General features: G+C 47.1%; 3 protein-coding genes across 3 annotated transcripts; 1 reads left to right on the top strand and 2 right to left on the bottom strand.

Moving 5' to 3' along the window:
- Positions 1-578: 578 nt before the first annotated feature.
- LAJ45_10933 (uncharacterized protein) lies at positions 579-865 on the bottom strand (the record flags this gene model as incomplete). The annotated part of the gene is made up of 2 exons (XM_046120448.1): positions 579-583; positions 640-865. 2 exons carry the CDS (start codon positions 863-865, stop codon positions 579-581), a joined length of 231 nt encoding a protein of 76 aa, XP_045966327.1.
- Positions 866-2,327: 1,462 nt separating this feature from the next.
- On the bottom strand, positions 2,328-3,202 carry LAJ45_10932 (uncharacterized protein; the record flags this gene model as incomplete). The annotated part of the gene is made up of 2 exons (XM_046120447.1): positions 2,328-2,556; positions 2,637-3,202. The coding sequence occupies 2 exons, from the start codon at positions 3,200-3,202 to the stop codon at positions 2,328-2,330; spliced, it is 795 nt and encodes a 264-aa protein (XP_045966326.1).
- Positions 3,203-11,216: 8,014 nt separating this feature from the next.
- On the top strand, positions 11,217-12,135 carry LAJ45_10931 (uncharacterized protein; the record flags this gene model as incomplete). Its single annotated transcript, XM_046120446.1, has 2 exons — positions 11,217-11,745; positions 12,035-12,135. 2 exons carry the CDS (start codon positions 11,217-11,219, stop codon positions 12,133-12,135), a joined length of 630 nt encoding a protein of 209 aa, XP_045966325.1.
- Positions 12,136-12,396: the final 261 nt, after the last annotated feature.

The following is a 12,396-nucleotide window of genomic DNA, read 5'->3' as shown; positions in this document are numbered from 1 at the left end:
CGATCCTCTCAAGCCATATCAAGTGGATCTCCAAGTGGATCTCCAAGAGCCTCATTTTGATATCGCATCAGAGGCGTTGCACATATGGTGGAGCACCACTCCCCAAGAACCCTCACAAGGCGTTCCGGAGGCCGATATCAAAAAAATTCAGTGGACCAGAGAAACACCTCTGATCAAATCCATCCCTTTGGCTCCAGCACGTGTCCTCGCCAACACCCACAGCGGGAGCCCTGCGCACTAGCTAAGCGTCCGGCGCTGACGCGGCCGCCACTGCTGGGCCCTGAAGCTGCGGGTTTTTAGATTTTGTTTGCCTGTTGCCGATAGTTTGTTTCAACGTCAATGTCGGCGGGTTGGCTAAGGTAGTCCCCGAGAGGTATTCAATTTGCAGAGGAGTAGACGGTGGGCTTGGCAGATATAAATTGAGTGGAAGGGTAGTATATGCGACTTACATGGGAGTTTGGGGGAATTGAATTGATATTACTCTTTTGAGTGGGATTTTAATATATGGCGAGGATCTTTACCATGGGGTTATGAGGGATGGGCATTGCATTGATATCGATTAATGAGGGTTGTTGATATTATCCTGTCTGTCTGTCAGTCTGCCTGTATCAACAACTCCAGACCTCTCTAACCTCCAACCTGATAACCCAAGCACGCCAATCCACGCAAACACCACTGTCTCGAAGCTAAGCATCTTTGCCAACCCCAATTGACCAGACTCAAGACTCAAGACACCCCCATCTAAATCATCTTCATGGACCGACCCTCCACACCACACCGGAGCAGCGCCCGAGCTTAATCTCAGCCGTTGAGGCCTTGGCGATGTTAGCCCACCCACCCACCCATCCATATCCCCATCATCCATGCCATCCTTTCGACTCCATCAAGAAACTGGTAAGCAAAGCACCTCCATAGGGCCAAAACACCTACATACTCAATCCCCGGCTACCCGACGACCTCGGCTACCTTGCAAGTCAAGTCCCCCCCCCTCCCCCCTAATTGACTACTCCTCCCATACCGATGCCGAGACCACCGTATCCCATCCTTCATCCATCCATACATGTAGCTAGGCATGCCGAGACTTGGTCCTGGACACTGCAACCAAACCCAACCCCAGCCCAACGGAGGACCACGGCGCTAGACATGGAAATCCCTACTTGTCACTTTTGAGCAGCCCTGCAAGATGGAAGTTACCGTTGGTAGAGTTGGAGAGCCATCAAGACTAGAGAAACCTCTGCCTCGGCTACGTTACACCATGGCCCCCGTGAATTCCCGCTGGGCTTTGCCAATTCGTGGGGGGGGGGGGGGAGTGATCGCGGAACACCTTTTTTTTGAGGCGTCTGGATATTTCTATATGCGCGCCAAGAAACTGCTCTGGAACGTACCGTTACGAGTTGCGGTGGAATGATAAGTACATGCACAGTCGCTCACCTACTGACGGCGGGTCCTGTCTGATGGTTCTGTTTGCAGTAATTTGCCCTTAGCATCCATACCCTAACTCTATTATTGGCCTCAAATCCCTGACCGCCGTCAGACAGGATCCGCCTTCACCCCGTGAGTGAGTGTACCTTTCTTTACATAGCATATCGTGGGGTTGCGGTGTGTGCATGTACTGTGTTACTGTGATTGCACCTAAAGTCCTAAAGGAGTGAGCTGTAGTCAGTTTAAACATGGTAGATCCCTCTTGCGAGGGATGTGAAACGGCTTCCGCTTACGTGCATGGGCAAAAGCCTTATTGCTCATGTTCCACCCTGGCTGACTGACTGGCTGGATGGCTGGTGGCTGGTTGGCCATCCGGTTTAGCCATCAGTATCTTTATCATCATCAGATATCAACCGTAATTTGGTGGGGGGAAGCTTTGTAAGGTCTGGGGATGATTAATTAGGTAAACGTCGAGTAAAGTGCATGTGTAATATAAAGCTGAGAAGATTTTATACCAATTCATTCACACTATGTATATAGAGAAACACACAAAGGAAAAATAAATCAGTGGAGCAGCATGTAGTCTATAGTGCAATGCATAGTATGGTAGGTATCCGTAAAAAATAATCGAAAAACATAAACAAAAAAAAAAGGACAAAAGGAAAAAAAAAATCAAAGATGCGCCCCCCCTTCCAGTCCCGTCTTCCCCCGTCTTCACAAGTATTGTACGTTAAAGTTACTACATATCATACACGTCTCATCCCGTCCCATTCCCATCCCGTCCCATACCTTTTTTATCCACACACCCCCCACAAAAGAAAATATAAAAAATCCAGAAAAAAAGAAATATATATGGTTATTGTACTACGAAAGAAGGGAAAAAAAGGGTGCATGTTCGAGGTTGTTTAGATGGCGCCGCAGGAGTCCTCGATGATGTTCTCCTTGTGGTTCAGCTCGTTCTGGGTGAATCTGGAGTTGTACTTCATGATCTTCTTCATCTGATTGTACTGCTCAATCGAGACGTGCAATGGCTCCTGGACGACGAACCAGTTGATCTCCTCCGTGCATGGCGGGGTGGTGAGGGATCCCTTGTAGTTGTACACTGTTGACTTTGCGACCTTCTTGGTGATCGATCTATATGCATAACCAATTAGCCAATCAAATTCCACATATAGGTAAAAAAAAAAAAAAAATTAAGCAAAATAAAAACATACCCAAGGTGAATGTTTGCAGTTCCTTCATCTCCCTTCTCCTCCACATCCTTGAGTCCCGCCTGAACACCCATCAAGAACCCATCTCCAGGTCCTCTCGCCACATCAAAGAACACACCCACTACAGCCAACGACTTATCCGCCGCATTCTGATGGACAAAGTGGACCTCGAGCGGGAAGTGCTCCTTGTTCAATCTGTGCTCACTGGGGGTGTGGAAGTGGAACTGCAGCAGCTGGTACTGTTTCCCACCGAGGGTGGCCGTGAAGTTCGCATTCTTGGGCGGCGAGTACTGGAGGGTGTGTCCGTTGTTCTCCGAGGTGAAGCTGGCCTGGGCGGGGTATGAGAGCTTGGTGGAGACGGCGGTTCCAATGTCGGATTTGGTGTCGACGTTGATGGGGGATTGGGTCTTTCCCTGGGCACAGGCACCGTTGGTGGTGGCGTTGAGGTGGTGCCAGACGAGCGGTCCGCCGGCACCCTCGTAGGTGAAGGTGGCTTCGCCGGCGCGGGGGTAGATGCAGGCGGAACTGAGGGAGGTGAGAGAAGCAAGGAGGACGATTGAGAACTTCATTGTGGTGGTGGTGGTGGTTGGTTGGGGGTTATATCTAGTAAATTTCGAGTGTATAATAGTATGTAAATGTGAGTATCTTGATTGTAATATCGATCGAGTAAGGACTGTGGTGTTTCTGCGAAGGAATGAAGTTGGAGTAGTGGTACCGAGTGTGTATGGACTGATTGTTTGTATTAATGATCATCATGGATGGGGGGGATACCCGTCCCTATTTAATAAAGGCTCATGTCTGATAGGAGCCTCATAGCTCACGAGGGAAATTCAATGGAGGGGCGCTACCGGATAGATCAGATGTAAGGCATCGTCATGCTAGACTTACTTAGCCACAAGAAAAAAGGGTAAAAGCTCAATCTCCCATCTTTTGTGAACACTCTCATGTGGTGGTGGTAGTGCTAATTGTGGTTGTTAGAGCAATTGTATGTCTCAGGGGAAAAGTGGTAGTCCCCATCTGCTTAACAGGACCAGGCCCCCTGCCTGCGTCGCCGATCGGTAACCACTGACATATTTAACTAATGAGGAAGCAGTCTAACTGGTGGTTTCCGCTCGCTTCCTTTCTACTCCCCCACCTGTTTTTTCTGTAGAGGTACTCTAGCTCCAGAGGTGGGTACCAGTATCTAGTCCCTTCCGGCCGAGGTCTCTCTGAATTATTATTTCCCCCTTGTCAAGTCCACCCCCGGATTCCTACGAATAGTAACATCCAGTCATGCTCAAGAAAGCCATTAACAGCAGTAATTAGGTACATCTCATGTATGCACGGAATATAAGACCCTTTTCCAGTTGCTATCAACTGCACGAGGCTCCTTCCAAGACATGTATTGAAATGAGACCTTTTGCTCCTACAATTAATGGCCAACCAAGAAAGAAAGCAAAAAAAGGAAAATCACTACGCTATTCTCATTAGCATTTCGTGCTGTCAACCTGTCAGTCAGTTAATCATTGATTTGTGCAGAATCTTTTTTTTTTCTCCCCACCGCTCATCGTGAGATTGATTTGCCTCACTCGGCGAGCGAGTATCATTTGCCGCATTTTGCCTCCCCCCTCCTCCTCACACAAAATCTCTTCACTTGATGACCGATTGATGTTCCTCCCCCCCTTCTGCGGCCATTGCTTTTTCCCTGCGCATGCCTTCTTCTCCGGTCCCACGCGGTGGGGTACATGCTTTTCCATACGGAAATGGACGGAAACCGTACCTCCCTCCTCTATCCCAGCCAGTAAGCAATTGCAATCAGAACAGAGTTGTCTCACTCGCCCTCAGTCGAACTTAGATTGGCGGCGGGCGTCTCCCCGTGGTCACAATCCTACGAAACAAATTTCTCCTTTTTTATTTTTTTATCCCTCTCCCCCCTTCCGAAATACCGCCGTCGCTCCGCATGAAATATCCTCGCGGTTGTGCTCTTGTGCTCCTGTAGCCGCGGTGAAGATGGCTATTTCGTCTGAGCTTTGAGGAGTGTAACTACTAGTTAGTAGTCTTGTAGATGCTGTGGTTGTTGCTATGGCTTGGTATTCACTGTCAGTCATCAAGCAGAAAAGTTGGCATTTTCTCCTAAACCGGCCAGAGAGTTGGTTTGCCTCGAAGGGCGCTTGCGATGCGATATTCGTTGTCTTGGATCAAATTGGGACAAACCACTCGAACATCTATCCGGCCAAGAAGTTGAGCCTTTATACTCTTCCAAATGATAGATGAAAGTGGCATGATTTATTGATTTTTTATTTCTCTTCAGAATGATTATCTTCTCAAAGCCCTGTTTATTACATACATTCCCGATAGATTAGATGATCCTGGAATGGAGAGGAGTAATAATGGTTTTCCTGATATTACTTTGTTCACTGATCACGAATTTTCTTTGCGATACTCTGCGAGTTACCTCGCCTCTCTCCCTCCGTATCCCGCGTACCGGTTCATCCGCCGGCATTTTCTGTTGTGTTTTCTTTCTCGCCGGTGACCTCGGAGATGCGTGACATGACTGGTCAGCTGTGGGGTGAATAAGCACCTAGTTGGGGGCCTAAGGATTTTGTTTTTTTGCGAGGCTGTGGTGGGTAGATCTAGATCTGGAGAAGGAGGAGGGTTCCTCTCGTCCAACCAGTCCTCTCTGTTGGCGGTTGCTGTTGTTTCTCCCGATGGCGTACGTCCTCTTGACCAGATTCGATCCATCATGGCCAACTTAATTCTCGTGAGTTTTCTTTCCCTATCCCCAAGCTGCTGCTGCTACTACTGCTGCTGCTGCCAGTGAAGTTGAATCTCATTCTTGGCCCCTGCTGCTCTTGCCCCGTCTGAGTCAAGTTTCATGCAACTCACCGCCCCTTTGACGTTTCGGTTAAGGGTGTGCCAAGATGTCTATGCGTGACAAGCCTTTTTTGCTAAACCCACGTCCCAGTCATCCGGGTAAATACAGGAATAGATAGACGAATTAAGACAGCAAAATGTCTAAGATGATGGTGTGCGGAGGATAGTTATATCTGTAAGCATGAAGAACTCAAGGGGAGAGAAACGTTTGTTTCTGGGGGAGGGGCGGGGAAGTGCGGGCGGACGAGATGAGGAAGTCTGCATATATGTGGGATTCATTATTAAATTGCAATAATATCTGAAGATGAATATATCGTGACATTACCGACACAGCTTAATTGTGCCACTTAAAGTAGGGCAGGCACAGACAGGGCTTGTGAGGCTGAAACTATCGTGAACCCCCCACGGGCATAATAATACATATCAGTATTTGTTATTGTTATTGTTGCACAAGGAAGAGCCTCTTCTCTCTGTCCCTCAAGTGCTGATAATAATATGGCCGATGGATACATGTAGGGTACGGTATGAGTGGTGCACTGGTTCCCGTTACCTACATACCCTTACACACCGCTGTAGCTGTGCAGCAGTGCAGGCTGTAGAGTACGTATGTACGTACGTTTACCAGCAAGCCTTCGGTTCACGCACCCACAACGTCGCGTCTCCTCCCTTCTTCCTCTCCAATCAATCAATCAATCAATCAATCAATCAATCAATCAATCAAATCAATAAAACCGCCCTCGAACACTGTGAGCCATAATACCATCTGCTGACTGACGGATCTGGCTCTCCCGAGCACGGACCGATGCTGCGAGATGGGCTATGTATTCGGATTCCGACCGGTGCGATTCAACCCGACCTCCGGGGGCTTCGCCGATTTGCTGGGGTCCATCTCGTTATTTACAGCAGGCGAATCAGGGGAGATGTCCTGTCTTCTGCATGGTTGGCTGTCCTGTCTTCTGAATGGTTGGCTGGACCACTATCAATGCATTGTAGGGTTCCTACATCTGGAGGACTGACCGGCCGGTCTCATCGCCCAAACCTTATTCTATGTCGCGTGTTCTGGAAGTACCAACCAATACCACTGATAAAGTATCGGTGCCATTTATCCAGCTGCTTGAACGTTGTTGTCGTTTATTGCCGCGTGTCAACTCCCCACGGGAGGGTAGAGTAATCGCGCCGAATGGTTCATGGAATATCACTCGCTCCGGTCATCTCTCCCAGAAGGTTTCGAACTTCCCCGTATTCGTGTTTTCAATTATCCGTGAGGGGTACTGGATTACTTCCAGACCGATGGCATCTTCCGCCGTCATAGGAGTTCAAGTCAAGTCTAAATTCGCTGATGATCAGCGTGAACATGGTCATCTCGGGTATGATACAAGGATTCCCTCTACTCTACGTATACGCTGCATGCTGCTGCCTAAAGATAATATACAGTGCTGGCGATATTTTTGGTCAAGGCGAAATCATGGTTAACTAAACAATGTTTTAAGCTGTTCTGTTCATGAGAACAACAGTCATCCAATTTGACGCATCAAGACAAGTAACCCACACCCAATAGTGGTTCAATTGACGCTTATACCCAACAAGTACACTAACACAGACCAGTGCGCACCACCGTGCGCTCTTCCATCCGTCCAGATATGGTAGGCACTCTATTTTCTCAAACCAAACCCCTAACCAAATAATAACTTGCGTGATTTAACACCCTCCCCCTCAAAATGTCTCGGGGATCCAAAATCTACGCGAACACTGGTAAGACATCCACTGACCTGACTTCACAGCCCCTCACTCGGCGACGCGATTAGATCTGATAACAGCCAAGCTTCCTGGCAGGGACTAGGCTACCTGCCTACGTACTAAACTCCCCACGGGTCAGCGGCGAAACAGAATTCGCGGGGGCCCAGCCCGTCGACGAGGCTCAGGGAGACTAGCTACATACGTCGAGAAATCGAGATGGTATGGTGATCTTAGACACTGGCCGCAAAGGGTCGACCGCTATTCCTCGCTGAATGCGCAGATCATGCCCGGTTGGGAAGGACAGTAGAAAAGGCCAAGGCTCTTGGCAGGAGGAAATGAACGCATTATCAACGGTTGTTATTCAGCGCATAGTAGGCGGCTGGCCGTTATCGGGGTACAAGATTCTGGTTTTCAAATCTTAAATCCTGGGGATGGTCAGGGCGAAAGCCACCCGATAGATGTGGCTGCGGGCTAGGAAATGAGGTGGGGGTGTGTGGTTAGCTAAGCTGGCCAAGAGGGATTAGTACTGCAATTATTAACACGCTTAGAATGGCAGAACGATAGCAAACAACGCCCTTAAAGCAAACATCTAGAGTGGTAAGCTACGCATGTGCCTGCCTGCATATTGGATCGCGGCTCCGTACGGTACTGTAGGTAGAGTAATATCCTATACTTGGCATTGGCAGCTATATATGGCGGGGCGGAAGGGAGGGGTTCGAGAGGTATTTTTTATCTCACCATATAACAGCTCTGGAGTGGAGTCCCAGTTCATATGCTCGGTCTGGCAGTGATACCTCACAGGAGAATACGGTTCTTTCTTTTGAATGGTTTCCGGGTCTCAATGCTTATGGACGGATGCGCCAAGAATGGTATTATCCAGCAACTGTGCAAGTAGCTGACACTATCGATATCTCCGCGGCAAGGAGTGCGAATAATGCGAATTTTATGATGATGCTGGCGACTCCTGAGATGGACTGGGCCCACTCCAGTAAAGGGGTACAAGCTCCAGGAGATGAGATATCAGTGATACTAACCCTGCATTACAAGAATTGAAATTTGAAATAGCAGAAAGAAAAAGATTATTACTGAACCTTTAAGCTTCATATGTATAACCAAGTACTCTCAGGTCGTTTCGTGCACCACCGGACATCTGTGATAATCATCAAGAATTTCGGGTCGACGGAAATTCGGGCACCTATGATGCTTTCTGGTGATAAGGCACTCTATGCACCATCTAGTATTGACGCGCTTTCTTGGCGTCTTAGCACCAGAGGAACTTCACAGGATCTCACTCGATTATGGTGAAAATCAAACTGGCTGTTATTGCTGTTAATCCATTGATAAACCAAACTGACTATTTGTTAGCCACGATCACCCACCTCATGAGATATCAACCATAATGACATCAAGTGGCTATTCCAAACTCCATGAGTCCATACCAATGTCATTACATCTGAGGGTAGACGAGACAAGTCTGTTACCGAAACCGAAAAGCGGCTGGAACACATAAGCACCCAAGCATACACATATACTACCTGTTCAAGTCCATCGTGATCGACTCTGAACCATTGCTGAGATCAGTAATCAAGCTGTTGATCTCCTCAAGGATTAAACTGCTCTTAAAAACCCGGGGATCATATATGGCATATAGGCTCCGCGCGACAGAATCTCGGACTTAGCTTGTTGGAACTGAAGGGTGGAAGAAAACAAGATAAATAGAGGAAGTTCTGGCTAGGAACCCATACTATATTGCGAAAACCGCGAAAAGACGGCCTTTGTTTAATTTTTCTTTACGGAATCAAAAACTCAGCACAGATCACACCTTTCTCTGGGTCTCGTGCCTCCAGGGTTCGGAATAATCTATGCAAATTCTTTCCCGTGATGACACCTAAGGAATATAGTGCCTTATGAGAGTACGCCACTAGCAGCCTCGGCGCGGTGATAAGAACTGGGAAGGATAAATGACTCTTGTTCGTGCAGATATCAAGTTTGAGGGTGAAAATGATACCGACCACCACCGATCCCACCACCGGTGAATCCAGCAGATAGATCTGTAGAGTATCGGGCTAAAACAGCTTTTAGCCATCTGTACTATGTTTTTCCCGTCGATATATCTATTTCATGATCCCAATCCATCGATCGAATCAACTGAGTTGGCAGGGATAGCTGGTCCTGAGTCGTGGATTTATACCTCCTGATGGGGCATAATGGGCTGGACAACACATTTCTTTGGTCGTGTTTGCCCACATATAGGTAGGTCATAAGTTCTATCTAAAGAATGAACAATCCTATCACCGGGGTTGAATATGATGGTTGAATGCGATCAGTGGAGGAACAAACAATGGTATCTGCGCGAACCCTAACCCTGATTATACCGAGTGAGATATTGTGATACATTTCTTTTTTGATTACTCATTATATTATGGGCATTGGTTCTGTAGACTCTGCCCATTCATACTAGATGTAGATATGATTAGCGACTATAACATTCAAGAACTACGTTTGCAATTCACGTAACAACTTGAGGGTCATCAGAGAATGGGATCGCTGATCGTTCTTGAAAGAACTAATACAAAGGAAGATAAAGGAAGTGAAAATTTTGCTAGTTCCATCGGTTCGTCCGCCATTGAATCAGAGATGACTAAAATCTTTTCTGTTGTGATTTGTTAGATTTCAGTGGTGGCGGCATGCAGATTATTCTAACTCGAGGCATTCCACGGCATTCTATACAAGTCGGTTTTAAAAACGAAGGCGTGTATCATGAAGGTCATAACACTATGGCTTAGATGATACAGAACACCAGAAGAAATACCTTTCTATAATCATCCCTAAAAAGTTTTTCCAATGTATTTGAGCACGTGTTGTCACTATTTTGCTCACTGACAGAAATAAAATTTATTCTACGGTGCTTCCAGGATTTGCTGGTTTATATACCGTGTGAATAGTTCCTAGACTCCTTCTTAAATCTCTCTATACATCAGAAACCTCAACTACACCTCTCAATCATCTTCCTTGATGCATTCCTGGAGGGGTTGGCCTCTTGGAGCAATACGCCTCGGAGCCATGCCCGCCGGAGCAATACACCTCGGAGCCATGCCCGCCGGGGCAATACCCATCGGTCAAACCCACCTGACTAGTTAGTCAAAAAATAACAACCTTAATATCAACATGGATACTCATGAGTAAGATCCCTCTCTGTTCTGATATGTCTCACAGTTTCATGTCTAACATTCATTCTTATTATAGTGACCCTCGAAGTAGCAATTGCTACTATAATTCTCAAGGACACTCGAATGCTGCCTCAGAGTTATAGCACAGAGCATTCTGTGCTCTAAGATATACTCAAGAGTACAAAAACATGGATACTCATGTGTAAGACCTCCCTATCATATGTCTCATAATTAATTCATTAGCTCATTACAGCTAACCTAAGTCGTTCCCATTATAGTGACCCTCGAAGTAGCAATGGCTACATCAATTCCCATCCATAGGCCGGCGCAAATACTTATCCCTTCGTTCGGTGCGAGCTGCTACTCTTATCCCTCGTTCGATACCAACTGCCACACTTATCCCTTCGTTCGTTTTGACTATAAACGCTATTGGGGGAGTTTAAGCGACTTTTATCGACTCTTGCACACCTAACCCACGCTCCACGAACCTCTTTAAGCTCGAAGTCACAGTTAGTGACCTCTTTTTCAACAGCTCTTTCCACTCCTAGAGGGTATTCACTCCTGTAGCAGTTAGGATTTTGAATATCAACTTGGCTATTCTATATGAATCGCGGGCGCGAACGAAGGGATTGCTAAGGTCTCAAATCAAGGCTGGTCAGCTCGATCCCCAATAAGGGTTTCCGATATCGTGGAAAGGTTGGAAAGCCATATATACCCGGGGACTCCAGAATCTCTGTAGAGGCCGCCGCTGTGATTACCCAGAAGAAAAGGGTTTTCTGCCTCCAGGCCCTTCTCAACCTCAGCGCTTCCCCTGATTACCACAATGCACGCCACAACCCCCATCATTGATAGCACTGGCATTGGCGGTATAAGCCACTCCCAGACTCGCCGAGATATCACCTCCAGATTCTCAGGCTCGTTGAGAAAGTTTGTTAACTTTCTTAACAAATCGAAAGAGCGCGGGCCAGAGTTTGAAGTCATTCAGTCAGAACTTGCCGACTCACCCCCCAAACTCAAGTGCTATGGGGGTAATTGGAAATATGACTGTATGAACATTATCCATGTGCTAGCGCACTACGAACACTTGTTGCCCTCAAGAAGGCCTGGCAGGCCTTGCATTACCTATATGGTAAGGGGGAGATTGATAATCACGGTGCCTCTGGATCCAATTGGCCAAATTCATACATTCAAGGGAATGTTGGCGGGAATCAATGCATTCACACAACACCTATCGATTACCGTGATTGATCAGGACATTAAAGATGTGGTATATGATTATGCCGCAGAAGTTCGAGGCATCGAGGAGCAGTTTATCTCGTATGCACAGTATAACCCCTCAAACGGGGCATTCGGTCAATATAAAAAAAGGGGGGGGGGGGGGAGTGCATCACGTGGTCTAAGAGGTGTACTGCAGTAGGACACATTCATGTCCATCGTGAGGTTGAAGGTCAACGATCTCTTCCCTCTACGCCAATACAATCACCAGTACCGACTCACAAACTATCTCCGAAATAAACGCAATAATTTCAAGCTCGTTAGCAGAGTTTTCAGATCTTATCAACCAAGTGGTGAGTAGTAGTTTGTTAACTGTGTTTTGATGTGATGTGGGGTAGAGTCTGATATGAGTATAATTCTTTCTAGCCCCCAGCTCGCAGAACGGTTTCGACAACTCTGGATACCGCGACCATATTGAGTGGCAGACGGGGAGCAACGAGAAGCTCACCCTTGGAAGAGCCAGATGATGAAAGGAGCCGGAGTCATGGATCAGTCTCTAGTGACCCTCACCCGAAAGGAAGTAATCCTTTGGGTGGGCACAGATTTAGAGGCATTTAAAGGACGCTTGCCAACTTATTCTACTGAGATGACTGTGAGTACGTACGTATGATATAGTGAAATTAGGGCTTAAAGATTTGCAGTCTGTGAATTACGATGCTATAATACTTAACAAGTTATGTTTCATTCCACAATACATCAACTGTGTATGACAAGGGGGATCTAGGGAG

The sequence above is a fragment of the Morchella importuna genome (genome assembly GCF_003444635.1).
Source record: "Morchella importuna strain M04M26 chromosome Unknown Morimp01GS053, whole genome shotgun sequence".
Lineage (NCBI taxonomy): Eukaryota > Fungi > Ascomycota > Pezizomycetes > Pezizales > Morchellaceae > Morchella > Morchella importuna.
This window is presented reverse-complemented; position numbering and strand designations above follow the sequence as displayed.